The sequence below is a fragment of the Anomalospiza imberbis genome, chromosome 12, assembly GCF_031753505.1.
Source record: "Anomalospiza imberbis isolate Cuckoo-Finch-1a 21T00152 chromosome 12, ASM3175350v1, whole genome shotgun sequence".
Classification (NCBI taxonomy): domain Eukaryota; kingdom Metazoa; phylum Chordata; class Aves; order Passeriformes; family Viduidae; genus Anomalospiza; species Anomalospiza imberbis.
The window spans coordinates 17876555-17894841 of record NC_089692.1 but is presented as its reverse complement, the minus strand read 5'-3'; the positions used below and the strand labels follow the sequence as shown (position 1 = coordinate 17894841).

General features: G+C 48.5%; 1 protein-coding gene across 3 annotated transcripts in view; it reads right to left on the bottom strand.

Annotated features, from left to right (window-relative positions):
• Positions 1-18287, bottom strand: part of ATP2C2 (ATPase secretory pathway Ca2+ transporting 2) — a 27177-nt gene extending 8890 nt beyond the window's left edge. Inside the window, exons 1-15 of one of the 3 annotated variants that reach the window (XM_068203135.1) lie at positions 18156-18287; positions 12590-12700; positions 11843-11959; positions 9228-9317; positions 8807-8842; positions 8653-8714; positions 7389-7497; positions 7163-7312; positions 6735-6803; positions 6350-6425; positions 6044-6110; positions 4759-4883; positions 2413-2510; positions 1257-1358; positions 333-422 (exon numbers count right to left, since the gene is read on the bottom strand). In XM_068203135.1, coding sequence (XP_068059236.1) covers positions 333-422; positions 1257-1358; positions 2413-2510; positions 4759-4883; positions 6044-6110; positions 6350-6425; positions 6735-6803; positions 7163-7312; positions 7389-7497; positions 8653-8714; positions 8807-8842; positions 9228-9317; positions 11843-11959; positions 12590-12700; positions 18156-18254 — 1401 coding nt within the window. In that variant the 5' untranslated portion in view covers positions 18255-18287. The remainder of the gene's footprint in view (positions 1-332; positions 423-1256; positions 1359-2412; positions 2511-4758; positions 4884-6043; positions 6111-6349; positions 6426-6734; positions 6804-7162; positions 7313-7388; positions 7498-8652; positions 8715-8806; positions 8843-9227; positions 9318-11842; positions 11960-12589; positions 12701-18155) is intronic. The other 2 variants (XM_068203133.1, XM_068203134.1) reach the window with 2 other exon arrangements.

Sequence of the window (18287 nt, the reverse complement as noted above, 5' to 3'; positions counted from 1 at the left end):
CTCTTAATTGGCACATGCAGGAAATATAAAAAAGGCTGTCCTGTCTGAGCCCAAAAGAAATGCAGTACCCAGCCTAACTGCAGGATTAACCAAGCCAAGCAGGGATTGCTGTCAGCACAGGAGCTCCAGGAAAGTGTTTGTCCATGACTAAAGGATGACTGGGAGAGGCAACATCTGTGATCTTGGGCAGAGGGGACCAGGGGGGACTAAAACCAGCCTGGGGAATTTAAAGCAGTCTCACTCTGCTGCCAGACCTCACAAATCCAGCTTTTATTTATTGATTGATATATTTATTTGAATTGCAGGGAAATTTTAAACTCTAAGGCTCTTACCTTCATTGCCAGGGCAATGAGAGCTCCTTCTGTGGGCTGTCCTATCACACTGTTTTTCCTGATAACAGCATTATTGACTACACAGCCAGCCTGGAGAAAGGGACAGGTTTACATGAGCTAGTTTTGTCATTTCTGAAGTCCAAGCTTTTTCATCCCTTTAAATGAATGGATGAAAGGTTGGGGAATGAAAGGAGCCACATCCCAAAAGTTTTGGGAAAAGGTTTCCCCTCAGCAGCGTCACTTGAGATCAGTTCTTGTGTTTTCTAAAGCCACTTAATGAATAGCATACACCAATATTTTGGTAAGATATTATGCTTTGGATAAATTAACATCAAGAAAACATAAGACACATCTAGTGAGCTTCATAGATCATGAAAATGAAAGCTCAGTCTCTCCTACTACTGTTTCTAACGTGCAGTATGAATAAAACAGGACCCAATCTCCATTTGAGATCCCAGCTCAAATCATTTCAACACACAAACACTCCACTTTAGCCTACAGCTGAATGTTCAAAATTTTATATAAAGCTGACACGAAACCCAGAGAACATCACAATAAATTTATAAACTGACTGTGTAGCTGGCTAATGTCTAGAAACTGTGCACATTAAAAACCTGAACAGGGTAAAATCTATTGGTTTCTCCTCTGCCAGAATTGTATTTTTATCCAGAATATCATTGACTCATGAAGCTGATGGCTCTGGTCTCTCCCTGCATGCCTTATGATCACTGCCCTTCATTCCTAACTTCAGGAATTACATCACACTCAGTCTTTCCATGAGAATGTTTTCCATGGAATGTTTTAGCAAGCCAGTCCATTTTAGAATTACAAAAGTGGTTTTTTTTCACACTAATTATCCAAAGTAAGTTGTGCAACTGAAAACTGAATGTAACTAGGATAAGCTGGTTCATTATTTATACTTACCTCCACGAGTTTCCCAATGGAGATGTTGGAAAATTCTTTAAGGATCTCCTTGGATGGCAGAAGATAAACATTTCCTTCTCCATTGTAGCCCACCCCGCTGACCTGGGGGAGGGAGAGAAAGAGAGATGGGAAATTTCCCCTTTGCCAGGCAGGACTGGGGTGCAGATGTGTGCAGGTGGCTGCACTCAAGAAAATTCTCATTTTGAAGGAGTGCAGGGGTTCTTCTTTCTCTCTCAAAGCAAGGCTTAAAGGAAAGGCTGCAGACAGTGACAATATCACATTAAAATGGCTTTTTAGGGACAAAAGGAGTCAATTTGTCCTATAGGGAACTTGTTTGCTGTGATTCCAGAAGTCTCCTGCAGCTCGGGGGAGAGATGCAGACCTTTGGCAGCAGTGACATCTCTGGGTTTGTTCAAGCCCTGCCTTCTTTACTGTCTGTCCATCTCTCCTCTGCCTCACATTTTGCATTTTCCCTCATTTTGCACAGAGAGGAATGAACCAAGCAGAGAATAAAGCTGCTCTTATAATAAATATTCCTCCAGGAGATGGACCAGCAAGGCTCAGTGTCACCCTTGAGTGAGGTGACACACAGACTCTAGGTTTCTTCAGGAGGTTAAATTGAGTTTTATTGAAAACCTATTCTTTTATACACCATTCCAATACAGGTGGACCTGATCGGTCATTTAATCAACACCCCGTTACACCACTGGCTAATTAAGAAGACAACATTTGATAAACATCTTATGAGGAAACAACTGTTCAAAGCATCAGCTGCAAGATTGTTTTAATTCTTTCTCTCAGCCTTCTCAAAACTCCCCAGAACAACTCCTGGGAAAGCTTATCTGGCTTTCTCTCTCTGACCAGACTGTCACGTCCACAGGTCAGTGGCAGGTTTCAGTATTTACAAAACCTGCAGGGAAGAGCAGCTTATGCCAATGAACATCTCTGTGGTACCTGAGCAGTTCTGTACCCCCAGCTCCAACTCTGCTTGTCCCCAGGGCTGCAAAAATCCCTTCCCTGTGCGGAATGCGACAGAAACTGCTGGGTTTGGGGCTGGCCAGCCTCCCTGGTTGGGCTCTGAGTGAACCAGAGGCAGATTCAGTGCTGCTGAATCCCAGCAGGAGAGGCTGGGGGAGCTCCTCACCCCTTCCCCTACCTCAGCCTGGCAGCCGTCCGAGGTCACGAGCCGCGTCGCCGTCATCTCGTTGGCAGTCAGAGTGCCCGTCTTATCCGAGCAGATGACATTGCAGCAACCTGGGGCAGGGATGGCTCTGGTCAGAGCTGGCAAATAGCGCAGCCCAGCAGAGAGATTGGAAAGAGGGAGAACAAGTTGCACTCGCGGTGTTTAAACTGCACCGCTGAAAGGGGGAAAAGGGGGAGAAATGGGTGAGGTTCCTAACAGGGAAGGGAAGGGAAGGGTTTGAGTGCACACTGGGGCATTGTGAGCACCATTTGGGTGTGAGATGTGGTAGGGGACACCTGAAGAGGGTCACATTGTCTCAGTCATCGTTTCTGAGTTTCAGTATCACTCAACAGTGTGGTAGCCACATTCTTCTGTCTCTTAAGATTTTTTCATAGAGGAGCACAGAGAGAAGAAAGAGAAAACAATTTCTATTTCTGCTCCTTGTTTTTCCCATGTGGAATGTGTTTGGAGAATTGTTTACCTGAGGTAATTACTTGATTAGATTCTAGTGAAGATTGTTTGAGCCTAATGGCCAATCCAATCCACCTGAGTCTGGACTCTCACGAGAGGGTCATGAGTTGTGAGTTAGATATGGTAGTTAGAAGAAGTATGTAGTTTTAAATAGTATATTAAAATATAAAATATTAAATATACTCTACAGTTTATACAATATACTATATGCTATATTAAAATATACTATACTATACTCCTTTAAATAGTATATTAATGTATTATAGTATAGTTATAATAAAGAAATCATTCAACCTTCTAAACTAGAGTCAAACATCATCATTTCTTCCCACCAGGTTCACCTACATTTACAAGAAACAGAACAGCTGCTCTATCCCAAAAAGACCCAATTCCCACCCTGCCAGTTAAGCCTTGCTTCTCTAAATCAGGGATAGTGGCCCTTCCCTGCCTCACCAAGGGACTGTGAGAGGAGGTGGGTTAAAGACTGTCACAAAAAATACTCAGAGAACATATCTAAGAGCATAAACTGCCCCTTTGCTCTGCTTTGTGCCAATCCTGATCCAGCAAAGCACATTTTTCCAGTGCCCATTTACAAAATACCACAACAGGGTGAAGTAGCAGAGGAGCCACTTTCCAGATAGTTTCTACTCCCAAGAAGGGAGAAAATTAATAAAAAAACAGGCATCAGGCTCCAGCTCCCTTGTGAGTGTGAATATCTTCCCTGGCTCTGGAGGTGATCACAGTGCTCAGGCACAGACCCCATGAGCACAACGACCTCCAGGTAAAAGCCTGGAGAGAAAATAAAGCAGATTGGGCTGCAATTAAATCAATCACACTTTTGAAGGATTAGCAGAGAGCAAAGTATTGGAGCTGTGACCTCCAATACTTCATTTTCAGTGACTGACAATTAAAGAAGAAGGATTGTTTTTCTCCTTTTCAGAGGTTTCACAGACAGTTTTGGCTGTGCCTTCTCTGCACCTGCAGTTCCGCCTCCGTGGGCGCAGCACTAGCAGAACAAATTCCCTCAGGAGGGAAAAGCTGTTTCAGATGTCCTGGGTCAGGGCAGAGACAATAAAATCAGGGTGATAAGATTCCTTAACTGCAGAACAAACAAGGGCAGTTCAAACAATAGCAGTGTTTCCTAAGAGGACAGGTTTAAGCTGCAGCAGATTTTGGGAACAGCACGGACCAGCCTTGGTGTTTGTTGTGCCTTTAATGAGTGGTGCTAAGGAGACACCGTGTCTCCTCCTTCATATCTCTCCACCCTGACCCAGGGCAGAGCAGCAAAGCCTGGAGTGCAGCCACCTGGGAGTGAGGGACAAATTAAAGCTAAGGGGAGGTGGAAGAACAATTCCATCCTGGTGTGTTGTGCCGTGCAGCTGTGAGGATGTGCTGGACACCTTCTCAAGGTCCTCTCTGCCCAACTCTCCATGACTTTTTGGATATCAGGGAGAAGGCCAGCCAGCCTGCAGAAGGAAAAATGGCTTTATTTCTGCTGTCAAGAAGGGGCTGGGGAGGTTTTTTTAGCCAGACACTGAAGAAGTGGATGGGTGGATCTGCAGGAGGATCCCACAGCATGGAGAGCAAGGAGAAACAAAGATTTTAACCCAGTGTGTGTCTGGGTTGCACCATTCCAAGCATGTGCCTGTGTTCATACCACCAAACTAAGGGAGAAGGGTGAGAAACACAGGGTAGAAAATGTATTTAATTCTGAGTGGGTTGCTCTGTCCCACTAAGCCTATTCCAAATTTATTTTTCCGGATCAGACCAAGGCTCCCGAGGCCAGCCTGTGGCTGTCCAGCTCAGATTTTGGAGCCTGGCTGGTGACCAAGCCCTCTGCAGCCTTACCTAAGGTTTCTACTATGGGCAGCTTCTTCACAATCACCTTTTTCTTGGCCATGCGCAGCACTCCCAGCACCAGGGTGACAGTGACCACGATGGGCAGGCCCTCGGGGATGGCAGCCACGGCCAGGCTGGGGACAGCAGAGACACAACAGCCTCAACACGGGAGCCAAACCACAAGTACTGACCCAAAGGTGCCAAGGGGATATTCCCAGGGCTGAATTTTCCTAAGGGGATAACACTGGGACTCCTGGCACGCTGGAAATACAAAAGCAGGGTATTTATCCAGCCCTTCAACCTCTTCCTGGATGATTTTGACAGAGCAGTTATTTTTCTTCTTTACATTGCCAAAGAGCAGTAATTTCTGGCTAAGCAGGGATGCAGAGGCTGGATTTAATTTCGTTTATTTAAATTTCTGAGGATGGGAGTTGAATACTCACACGTTAGCCACTGGCTCCTGACCACGTGCAGCCCCTCACCTCCTCTCTTACCCCACGATGTCGGGGACAGAACCAGCTCCCAAATGTCCCCACCATCAAAACCTGCAACACCTGATGTGCTGGAAAAATCCAGTCCGTATACTGGATATTAGATATTCCTTGGGAAACTCTAAATGCTTCTAGGTATGTGCAAAATGTAATCCAGGAGACCTTACAAAACCATAATCTGCCCTGCAAAACTCAGAATGAACCACTTTCCTTTGCCACCACATCCCCTGGGAGACAGGAAGGTGGCACTGAGTCAGTTTGGCTTCTCTGTTGTCTCCTCACCTGGATTTTTTTCTCTTTGCATAGAACAATTATTTTCTTTAAGAATTGATTTTAGAACCATGACAACACCAAGTTAACAGGTTTCATGGGCACTGCTGGAAACACATTTTTTATAGTGTTTGAATAAGAAGCTGTGAATGCTTCTTTATGCTGTGTGAGGTATGCATTCCTTTCTTTAGATGTAAATCCAGTAGGAACAGCAAAGAGTAATATTTGCTGTTGGTACACTCCCACTAAATCCATAGCACAGATAGGAAAGGGCATTCACAGCAGGATGAGGTAGAGTTGCCAGTGAAGATTTTCAAGATAACAGTTTAGAAAATTAAATAAACCCTCAAGCTTGGTATTGTTTTTCTCCACTCTGTTTAAACCTTATGTTAATTTTTCCAGTGCATGAGAAATAGGTATTTATGAAAGGTTTAACTCAATTTGTCTTATGTGAAATGTCCATTGTTTTGAACGGGGAATTCCTGGGGATGTTTCATTAGAAATCAAAGAGAAAAGGGCTCTGCAGTCCTCACCTGACTCCAATGGTGAACATGCTGAGGAGACGCTTCCCTTGCAGCCAGCCAATAAGCATTATCAAACCTGGGCGGGGGGGTAAAGGATCTGATTAAAAAAAGAACTTCAAAAATCCCTAACCTGTTTTAGCTGATGTTGCAGAACTAAAAATGCAATGAGGCACCCGAATCTCTCCTTCAGTGTCTCTGCTGGAACCCCCAAAGGCCAGGTAACCCAGACCCACCAGTGCTTTTGGAAGAGCAGCCCTGGAGCACAGAGGGATCCCACAGCCAACCATGTGGGTGTGAGCCCTGCATCCCACTCACCAATTATCCCAAAGGAGAACAGGGTGAGCTGCTTCCCCAGCCTGTCCATGCTCTTCTGCAGAGGTGTCTTGGGAGTCTGGAAAAATTAGAGATGACTGGTTTTCCTTTGGTTGTTGTGTGGGATGAGGAGATGATGGTCAGCCCAGAACAAGTGTCCCACACAGTCCTGGTTGTCAATCCATGGTCCCTTGTGCTTTTCCCACCCTCAACCCTCCAACAGGCAGAGCCTGTCCTGTGCTTCTCTGTCACTTTGGTGTCCCTCACTCACACGGGCTTTTTGAGGCAGAAGCAGAACTGAACCCAGTGCATTGACTCCTGGGACTGCTCCTGCTCACAGACTTTCATCCAGGACATCCAAAATTTCCCCAGACAGGGACTGTGTTACCTCCTCAGCCTGCATCATCTTGAACACCTCACCAAACTGGGAATTTTCACCCGTGCCAATAACCACGCCCTGAAAAAAGGGAAAAAGGAGAGATGGAGGTAGAAAAACCGAGGGAATCCCAGACTGGTTTGGGTTGGAAGGGACCTTAAGCCTCTTGTTCCACCCTGCCATGGGCAGGGACACCTGCCACTGCCCCAGGGTGCTCCAAGCCCTGTCCAACCTGGCCTTGGGCACTTCCAGGAATCCAGGGCTTGGAGCCACAGCTCCTCTGGGCACCCTGTGCCAGGGCCTGCCCACCCTCACAGGGAGGAATTCCTTCCCAATATCCAACCTGCCCTCTGTCATTCACCTTTTCCTGTCACTCCATGCCCACACCAAAGGAATCTGTAATTAATGCCCAGGAAAAGAGCGGTGATGTCAGAACTCACTTTTCCCTTCCCGTATCGCACCAGGGTCCCCATGAAAACCACATTGCTCAGCGTGGTGATGTCCCCAGCCTCCAGCAGGACACCCTCAGTCTTGTTGCAAGGCTCAGCTTCTCCAGTAAAACTGGATTCATCCACCAGCAGATCTGTAACCTAATTAACACGATGCATTTCGGGCACTGTTAAGACAAGGACTTTCCCAGCCAGGCTCGTTTCCAGCTGTACTTACCTCTATGAGCCTGAGGTCTGCAGGAACCCTGTCACCCACAGACAGGTAGATGATGTCTCCAGGCACCAGCTCTCGTGCTAGAAGGTGCTGCAGTTTTCCTTCCCTTAGGCTACACGAGGCAAATGGAGAAAAAAGAAAGAGAACCAGTCTGTGAGGGATTTATTCTTTCTGCAAGATTGGGAATGTGGCTGGCAAGAAAGCAAGAAGCCTTGCCCCAAAGAGCTTCCAATGTAAATAAGAACAGAAAATCTTCATAGCAATGAGCAGAGGATTATGTTCAGCTTGGGCTTGGTTTTAATTTTTAAATAGATGGGCAGGTTATGGATGGTTTACATTTCAGAAGTGACTTAAACATTATTTATACAGTAGAGGAGCAATAAGAAGTTGTGCTTTCATGCTTTAAATAATGAATTGCAGATTCTTGAACCTAAAAAGAAGCTTTTTAAAGCTAGAATTACCCCTAGCATTCCACTGTTGCATTCAAAGTGGAGCCTTACAGGCAGTTGGATGCTTCTGGTGTCGTATCATAAATAAATAAAGAACCAGCTGTGGGGTTTGTAAGCTCCAGGGTGAACTTTGGACCAGAGGAAAACCCCACACCTCTTTGGCAGGGCAAGGCTTCCCTGAGCCTGACAACTTATTCCTGTTGGCTGTGACAAAACTGATTTGCAAAGACATGAATAGGGAAAACGTTTCCTGTCATTTCCAGCACTGATAACAAACATCAAAGCTGTGGGGAAAGCGGTGTCTGATCCACCCTGCAGCTGCTCCATGGGCTGTGACCTGGCTGTGCCTGTGCCTGACACGTGTGTGCAGCACCAGGTAGGACAGGAACCCCATCCCACCTGCACCTGCACTCAGGTGCTGCTTTGTGCCCAGCTCTTGTGGGGAAAAACTACCCTAAAGCAAAAAATTATATACACAGGTGAGGTTTTTCCTGCCTGGGGAGACAGTGACATGCAGGATACTGCAGGGATGTGGAGCAGAATTTTTCTGGGACCCTCCTGTCCCTTAGCATTTATTCAATTCCACAGGGTGCCTACTCCTTATTTCTAATTTTTTCCTAATAGTTAAACAAACATTCTAATAATTTCTGATCAATACCGATTATGTCATCCCATTTCCCTGTGACATGGTGCTGCACCCATTCATGGTACCACCTCTCCAGAGACCAGGTTCTCACTGTGTGCACAAGAACCTGGAATAATTCTCTTCTGTTGGTGCTGCCCTCTCAGCCCCACTCCCTGCTGCAGCCACGTCTCACCAGTTGCACTCGGGGGGCACCAGCTTGTTGAGTTCTTCCAGAGACTTTTCTGAGCGATATTCCTTTCAAAGGAGAAGGGAGGAGAAAGCCAAGTTACAGCAGAGGGCTCTGTCCTGCTGGCCATGGCCACGGAGCAGAGCTCTGCACAACCCACCTGGATGAAGGCCACGGTGACCACGATGAGCACGGCCTGGGAACAGAGGGGTGTGACAGGTGAGGGCACAGAGACGGGGTGGGGATAGGACAGGGGCCACCACCATGGGGACAAAGGACAGGTGACACCCACCATGGGGGATAAAAGACAGGTTACACCCAGCATGGGGATCAGGGACAGGTGACGTACCATGGTGATATAGGACAGGTGACACTTTCCATGGTGAAGGGGGACAGGTGACACTTTCCATGGTGATGGGGGACAGGTGACACGTACCATGATGATATAGGACAGGTGACACTTTCCATGGTGATATAGGACAGGTGACACTTTCCATGGTGATGGGGGACAGGTGACACTTTCCATGGTGATGGGGGACAGGTGACACGTACCATGGTGATATAGGACAGGTGACACGTACCATGGTGATGCTGGTGGCGTCCTCGTACTCCTTGGTGATGACACTCACTAGAGCTGAGGCCAGGAGCAGGAGGATGAGGGGGTTTTTGAACTGGGAACACAAGGGAAATATGGAATGGGAGGTGCTGAAGCTGAGCTGGCTGCAGACCCAGCAGGAAAGGAAGGGTCCCAGCAGGAAGGGAAGGGTCTCAGCAGGAAGGGAAGGGTCCCACCAGGAAGGGAAGGGTCTCAGCAGGAAGGGAAGGGTCTCAGCAGGAAGGGAAGGGTCTCAGCAGGAAGGGTGTCTCCCAGCAGGAAGGGTCCCTGGGTGGTTTTGCTGCAGGACCCTCCTTGCATCATGGTCATGTTCTGCAGTTCCTGCCCCACAGGGGATGGGTGGCTTTGGGGAGCAGCAGGCTGAAATCTGCTGCAGCCTCAAGCTGCATCAAGGGAAATATAGGTGGGATGTTAGGAAAAAGTTTTTCACAGAAAGGGTGATAAAGTTCTGGAATGGCTGCACGGGGAGGTGGTGGAGTCACCATCCCTGGATGGGTTTAAACAAGCCTGGATGTGGCCAGGGTTTAGTTCAGGTGTTGGGGCTGGGTTGCACTCCATGATCTTAAAGGTCTCTCCCAGCCTTGTGATTCTGTGAATGCTGTGAAGTTCACACCAAAACCCATAAATCCCCCCACTTTTCCCCTTTTTGCTCCCATTTGCAGACACAGAGCTGATTCCAAAAAACTTCTTAGATGCACAATAAGGACAAACAAAACCTCTACTGTCTTTTTAGAATCTGAAACAAAAAATCCTCTTTCTTCTTCTTTTTCATTTTTTCTTTAATTAATCTGCTCAAATCTTCACTGGACTGAGGGCTGTGGGAGTCAGGTGCTCAGTTGTTTCACTTTTAAACAGAGATTTTGAGGCCCCTTTTCCTACCTGAGAGAATTACAGCTCTGTTTAACTGATGTGGGAATTGATGGAAGGGAATTAAATGGATGAAGATAAATCTGCCTGCTTTGTGCAACAGATGTGTGGTGATGCTCAGCAGGAAAGCCAGGGTTTTAATTTATTCCTGGCTGGATCCAAAGGTGAAATTCCCTCCCTTCCTCTTTAGAAAACCGAGGCAAAGGGGATGTTTACAAAAATAGCAGCTGGGAAAAGCCACAGCAAGGGACGGCTGAGGGCTGATGCTCAAGTGCAGGGTGTGAATGGTGCAGGACCAGAGGCACCAAAAGGTTGCAGGAGGATCACAGATGTACCAACAAATCCCTTTGGAGTCCCTGTAGAAGAAACTGGTTCTGAAGGCTGAGCAGAATAAAACCCACCATCTTACTTTTTATCAGGAATAAAAGAATCCTTGCAGAGATTTAGTGATCCTTACCAAAAGCTTAAAGAATGTCAATCATATCAAAAAAAGGGATAAACTGTGAAATAAAAATGAAGTCTTTCAAAGCACCTCAAATCCTTGTGATTCAACTAAGGAAGATCGGTCAAATCACTGGCTGGAAATGAAAAATAAAAACAAACAAACAAAAGGTCCTTCTTGTCTGTTTAAAAGTTCTCAAAGAGAGGTGAAAGACGTATTAAATACTGATGGGAAACAGATAATAAAAGCAAAACTCAAGGATACTCAAAACTCAAGCTGGAGAAAGAGAAGATAACAAATAGCACTGTCTGCCTGGCTTTTGGGGGCAGTTGGTGTGAAATTGTGTCAACAGCACATGACAGCATTTCTGAATGTACCTGTCACTGGTGTGTCACTGACAGAGACCCTGATGCCTCAGGTTTTGGAGTTTCTATTTTTCACATTCTGTGCTGCTTTAGTGTGTGGGTCTGGGCTTCATATCAGGGGATGGTGAGCTCTCTGCACAGAGCAGGGAGACAAAACAATTCCTTCTCCAGCTGGGCACCAAGGACAAATGATCCAAATCTCAGGCCCAGGAGCACAAACAACGTGGGCTGGAGAGAGAAAAACAAGCAGGATGGGACTGCATGGGCTGGAGCTGGAATGGGACAATGAACTGCAATGTGCCAATGGAGCAGAGCTGATCACAGTGAGAGCCCCCATGACCAATCATCCTTTTTTTTTTCTTTTGTGGCCATTTTGGGTTGTGCTGCCCAAGGTGGATCCATTGAGGCCTTCCAATAAATCCCTACTCTATTCTTTATCTCCATCTAGTCTCTGTTCTAGGCCAGCCTTCACCAGGCATCAACCCTAAAACTCCCCTGAGCTCCACAGCTGCCTCTTTCCTGGAGGCACAGCCAAAATCAGAGCATCCTCCAGCCACCACTGGCTCTCCTCAAACCTTGCACAAATTTCTCACTTGCCTCGAAGGGAATAGATGTGCTCCAGCAATCAGGCCCCTGATCTACAGCGTTTGATTTGTGGGCTGTGTGGAGGTAAAAAGGTTCATTTCTGTTTGCAGATGTTATCTGCACCCTCAGTGAGCTGCAGAGGAGCCTCACAGTGGTTTTTCCCAGGAGAAGAAGCAGTTCTGTGCCCAGGGCACAGCCTGTTCCAAGGCTCAGCCTCTGGAAGTAGAAACCCTGAATATTTCAATGCAGGCACACGCTCAGAGCAACCCAGCCAGTTTTTGTTTCTGCCAAGAAATGGGGATCTGTGCAGAAAATCCTCACCTGGTCCAGATATTTCTTCCATATTGGCTCAGTGTTCTCTACTGAAAATTCATTCCAGCCGTGTTTTGACCGGCGCTGGAGCACGGAAAACTCAGAGAGTCCAGTCTGTAAATCAACCTAGAGGGGAAAAAACCCCAAACCCAACCCAAACATTTCATATTATAGTTACAGAAAACTTCTTATGTCAAATTTTTATTAAACCCCCATTAGCAGACTAGGCAAGATCTTCATGGCTCAGTCCCACATGAAAAAATTAAATCTGTCTGTTGTTTTTTTCTGTTTAAATGTGTATTTTTGTTAAACTATAAAATTTTGCCATCAACCACCACAGAAACCCATAAAGTAAGCACAAATTAATTAAAAAAAAAAGTTTATTTCTAAAAGGGAGAAATTATATTACAGATGACAATTTAGAAATGTAAAATAGTAAAAGAAAGGAGGATTTTCTGTTTGCACTGTGTATTTAAAGATAAAATAAAAATAAATATGCCCTGACAAAACTCAAAGGGAACAAAATGAGAAGGGATGAAATCTTTTCTGCCTGAATTTAAAAAATAATGAGGTCAGAACCCAAAATACGGCCAAGCACTAAAGCTTTCCCTGATGGTGGGCACCCTCAGAGGATTCATCCCACGAAAAGGCAGAGGAATTGGGCACCCCAGGAGTTTGCAAGTCAGTTAAAGGCTGATTTTGCAGCTCAGGCCCTTCCCACAGGCAGATCCCACATTGCCAAGGGCAAATCCTTACGTTTAGAGCTCTTGCCAAGTCCTCCTTGTGGCATTTACAGGCGTCCTTCGGGGGCAGGACTGCCACCTCATTCTCCTGCTGGATGATTTTCAGCTCACACTCCTCCTGGGGCTGAGGAAACACAGCAAAGCAATCGTTAGGTGAGAGCAGTGCTAATTAAAGCTTTCCAGCACCTCCTTGCTTCTTCCCTTCATCCCCTTCCCTCCCCTTGCCAGCTGGGCTCCTTCAGTCACTACACCCACTTCCAGAATCTCAGCGCTTTAATACCAGCTCTAATCAATCCTGACCACAGGCTTAAAGGCAGGGGCAGGTTCTCATTGGGGTAGAGAGGCTGTGAGGAGCTGGAGAACCACAAAGAGAAGCTCACGGTGCTGATCAGGAAAGGTTTGTGACAGAGCCCCAGAGGAGCTCTGTCCCCTGCCAGTGTCTCACAGCCCAGACTCGATGCTCAGAGCAAGGAAAACACCTTTCCCCTCCTAAAAATGTAATAAATGAAGGGAAAATATGAGTTAGAAATGTGAAGTGAGAAGCAAAATCTCCCCTCCTGTGTCCAGGGCTGTTTTGCTCCGCCACTGACTCTGCAGCTGCCTCCAAGCAGGGTAAACCCTTCCTGCCCCATCCAGGCAGCCCAAACTCTCAGCATCCCAACCTCTCCCTTTCAATTCCCTCCATTTCCATCTCTCAAATGCACTTCCCAGAGCAGCAGCATCCCCAAAATCTCTGCCAGGCCCATGATGAAGGCACTGTGATCAGGCTAAGTACAGAGAGGGAGAAATCTCCCCCTTCCCAAGGGACAGGGGTTCTATTCCCTTTTCTCTACATCCATCAAGCACAGGTGTGAGTGTTCATTAAGAAAGGAAGCCCCAGAGAGCGTGGCAGGCATTTGGCAGCAGCTCCCAGCACCCTGGAATGATTGCTGTGGGATGCACTCAGGTCTGGCTCATCCTCCTGCCGGGGTATTTGGGGACTTGGCCCTCCCTTGAATATTCAGGAGCTTTCTAGGAGCATCCAGGGCTTTGCAATCTAAAGCCTGAGATAAATGCAGAAAATCATAAATGCAGAAAATCATAAATGCAGAAAATCATAAATGCAGAAAATGTCCTTGGCTCTTCTCTCGTGGAGTTGGTTTCAGTCTTGGGGTTTCTGCAGAGCTCAGAGCGTCTCTAAGCCCTGCTCCTGGACCAGGCTTTAGCCATATCCTTCTGTTGCAGCCCCTTTTTATGGCCATTTCCTGACCCACAGCTCAGCTGCCAACACGAGGGATGCCAGCATGCCCCTGCTCCCAGTGGAGCAGCACAGGAGTCTGCTGGGACCCCTTGGTCTGGGCAGGGCTCACTTAGAAACCTTTTTGTCCCAAGATCAACCTGCCTTTCCAAACCCCCAGCAATTTGCCCAAGATCTCCATGGATTTTCCTGCTCCCACATTTCCCTCAAGCTGGTGACCCCGTTTTGCCCAGGGAAGCTGCAGCACTGCTCCCCTTTTTGAGCCATCCTAGCACTGGACATCACCCTTATTTCCACATCTCCTTAACAGACCTCTTGAGAAGGGACAAAAATACCCCTTCCATGTTTGACACCCATGATTTATATCCCTGTTTGGGTGTCCTGGTTGCACAAATCCATCAGGTCCCTGTAACTTTGTTGACATCCAGACACTGAAATCCCAAGAGCCACTTCTGGAGATGGAAGGGTTTGGTGGGAAGAAAACACAAGGCTGCCATGGATAGACACATCCTGGAATTCACTGATTCATGTGGCCTCTCCAGGCTCCTCTGTGCTGCAGGTGACACACACAGGTATCAAGGTACAGCTCTGTCCTGGAGCAGTTTTAATTTTAATGAAAGCAGCTGGAAGGAAGGCAGGAAGAGACCTGGACATGAAGATAACATGCCTGCAGTCCCCAAGGGAAGCAGGGCCCAGCTCTATCAGCAATATTTTCCTTCAAAAAGGTGTGGAGGAAATGAATGACAAAGGCTCTGGATGTGTCTGAGCCCTCTGTGGCTTCTCCAGAAATGCTGGCAGCTCCCTGCTCCCGGCAGCCGGGGCTGCTGTGACTGGAACAGCTTTATTGGATGCACTGCTGAGCCTGCACCTGAAAGGGCTTTCCCCTCATGAGCAGGGCACAGCTTTTCCCACCAGAACAGCCCCTGAAATGCATCAGTGGGGTCCCATCTCCCTCCTCCTCTGCACGTGCTGCCTCTGCAGAGCCCCTGTGCCCCAGTCCCATCCCACCCCATGCATGTGGGGCACCAGGCAGTGTCCTGTGCAAATCCCTCGACAAACAAACCTCTCCTGGAGCATTACTGGCTTTTGTATTTACACTGCAAAGCAGACATTGTGGGTTATCCACAGATATTGTGGGTTATCCACAACATCCATTTCCATTTTAACCTTTATCCTTTCGGCACAGGAGCACAGACTCCACACAGCAGGGCAGGAAGAAATAACAGAAGGGGAATTATCAGTTTATCTATTGCTTTGCAAGATCAGGAGGTATCGGAGGCTGTAAAGAGCAGCTGGTGTGGCTGGGAGCCACCTTGGAGGTACCTGAGCATCCCTCATCCCAAAACAATCCATCAATTGTGCCACAGAGCAGCCCATGTGGAAGAAAGAGAGCATGGGGCTTTCTGCAGAGCACACAGCCCTTTTTGTGTACTCTGGCAAACAGCCCAAAATATCAGTTCTCGGGATTTTCCCCCACCTCTGCCTCTGCTGAGGCTTTGCATATTCTTTTCCCTGTCTTAGGTTACATTGGACCAGTTAATGGACTGCAATCCAGAGTGGGCTGGATGAAGCCCTTCCAAATATTAAACTTAATCCCTGCCAAAAATCCAACAAATCAATCAAACCATTCTCTCCAAAGCCTTTTACATTTCTTTTTTTTTTGGGTGGACATGGCAGGCAAAAAAGACCCATGTTCCAGGGGTGCAGGCAGAATGCAGAATCCAGCCTAGAGCAACCCTCAGCCCTGCAGGTGAGGAGCTGCCTTGCTGGGCTTCCCTCTCCAAGCTCCCAGTCCTTTCCCATCACCACCACCACGATTTCTGCACCTCCCACACAATTTCCCACTCCCCTGTTGCACATCTGCCAACAGAATTCCGGAATTTTTTACGTGAAACAAAGATCTGGTCCCCCTGCTTGCTGACACAAAGCTCAAAACAGTCCCTTTGATTGCTCAAAAGGCCCCAGGTTTTCCAGTAAAGCTGACTGGAAGCACCCAGCTGCAGCCCCTTGAGAGTCTTGCCCTGGGCTGTGCCCCTGGTACGTGGGCAGAGGGAAAGGGGGATGTAAAGAAGCAGTGCCCAGGCTTTTCTCCCACTGTCACACACACTGGGACGCTCAGAAGAGAAACCTTTGACTGTCCTTCAGATTTCTGCAGGAAACACACAGTTCTCATAAACTGTAAATCAGCCCCACCAGAATTCCCCTGGTTCTGAACGGGGCACTGCAGGAAAGGAGTTAAGCCATGCACAGCAGAGCCTGGACACAGGCTGGGCGTGTGCTCTGGCGTGCCAGGGGAGTGCCCTGCCATCTCCATGGCCACAGGTGAACGGGGCATCACCCCACAGTGACAGCACTGGGGTTTCCTTCATAGGAAATGTTTGTGAAGACATTTCCTCACAAACACTTGGGCATTTATCCTGCCTGGAGTCCCACCAGATCACCTGGAATCACACCTTTATGGCCCAGCACAGTGCTTTGACTAAAATATTTATAAGTTTGGAAATGCTCTGCAACTATTTTCAAGTAAAGAAGCAAAATGCCATCAAGTAGGGGAAAAATGAGTAATTTACCAGCCTAACTCATACTCTGGGAATAAGTTCTTGATTTACCAAGTTCTTATTTTCATTTTACACTGCTGTCTACAAAGCTCTCCTCACCTCCCTCTCCTGTTACACACAGACCACTCTTTGCAAGGACCAGAACTAAAATTCAAGAGGGGTTTAGACTTGGAAGTAAATACATGTCACTATTTATTTTGGCACAGCACAAAGGTGCAGCCTAAGAACAAGCCAGCCTAATTGCCAGTGGCCTCCTGCCTACGTACAATTAGAAATCTCAGCTTCCCACCAAGCCAGGTCACAGGGACTTTCTGTAACCTCATCAAGATGTTCTTTTCCTGGGGTTTTGAGCTCTGGGTGAGCAGTGCAGAGCAGCATCACCCGATGCACTGCACAGGGTGAGAGTTCAATGTCTCGTTTTCTCTCCCTGTGACACTGACCCACCCCACACTGGACAGGCCAGACTCAGAAAGGGGATTAGCTGAAATGATATCTGGGAAAGGCCTCAGGCAGTCAGGAAAAGCTCATGAATCTCTCCAAGTGTGTGGACGGAGCTCGCTGGGAATGGGAATAAGGGCTAACCCCACGTGCTGTAGGAATTAGACAAATGGGGTTCACGTGGCAGAGCACCCAACCCATCTGCCATGTGGCAGGAAAAGTGGGGCTTGAGCCACGGGAACCTTGTGCCCAGCAAATAATCAGATAATCCCAGCCTGGAAGATTTTGTGGTGAAAACCCAAGAAAAACAGCAAATATGTCACCCAAACCACCACTGGCCACTCCATCTGCACCGAGGACAGGGAGGGGACATCAGTGCAGCATTTTTCAGGAAAGGAGAGCAGTATTTCCATGTTGACTCTGCAGGTCTGAGCCAAAACTCTCCTTGGCCACTGGCTACCAGCCCTGACTGCATGAACAGCACAGAGGGGTGCAGGAATAGCCCAAGGGTCAGAGCCCCAGGGTCACAGCCCGAGGGTCACAGCCTGAGGGTCACAGCCCCAGGGTCAGAGCCCCAGGGTCACAGCCCAAGGGTCACAGCCCAAGGGTCACAGCCCCGGGGTCACAGCGCCAGGGTCACAGCCCCGGGGTCACAGCCCGAGGGTCACAGCCCTGGGGTCACAGCCCTGGGGTCACAGCCCGAGGGTCACAGCCCTGGGGTCACAGCCCGAGGGTCACAGCCCAAGGGTCAGAGCCCTGGGGTCACAGCCCCGGGGTCACAGCCCCGGGGTCACAGCCCCAGGGTCACAGCCCCGGGGTCACAGCCCCAGGGTCCCAGCCCGAGGGTCACAGCCGCAGGGTCACAGCCCTGGGGTCACAGCCCTGGGGTCACAGCCCCGGGGTCACAGCCCCAGGGTCACAGCCCCTCTGCCGGGGGCCAGCTCTGGTGGCAGGGGTACCCTGCAGGGGACAGGGGAGCCCTGCTCTCCATTTCCCTTGTTGTGCCCACGCTCCAGAGAGCTCCCACGGCACTCCAGGGCCGTCCCACGCTCTTCCTCAGTTCGGATGCTCCTCAGAGCAGGGAACAAAGCTCCTGGGCAGGATTCGGGCCTCAGCTCTCGGATTGCTGCATAGAAACAAGGCTCCCCATGGCTCCTGACCCTGGCAAACAGCACCCACCTCATCCCCCTGCTGCCGGGAGCCGCTGGGCTCGCACGGAGCGGGGCCAGCGCAGCGACAGCGATCTCGAGTTACCGGCGGGACAAAGCAGGCGAAGCACACCGAGCGAACCCCAACCACACAAACTATTTCAGCCGGTCCAGGCAAGAGGCACGGGCAATCCTCACCTCCTCTTCCGGCTCGCCGCTTCCCAGGGGCTGATATTTCTGCACGAAGCGGAGGAGCGACCTTTTCTGGAAGAATTTGGTGATGCTCCCTTCGCCCATCTTCGCCGCGCCGCGCTGCGGAGCGCCCCGGGG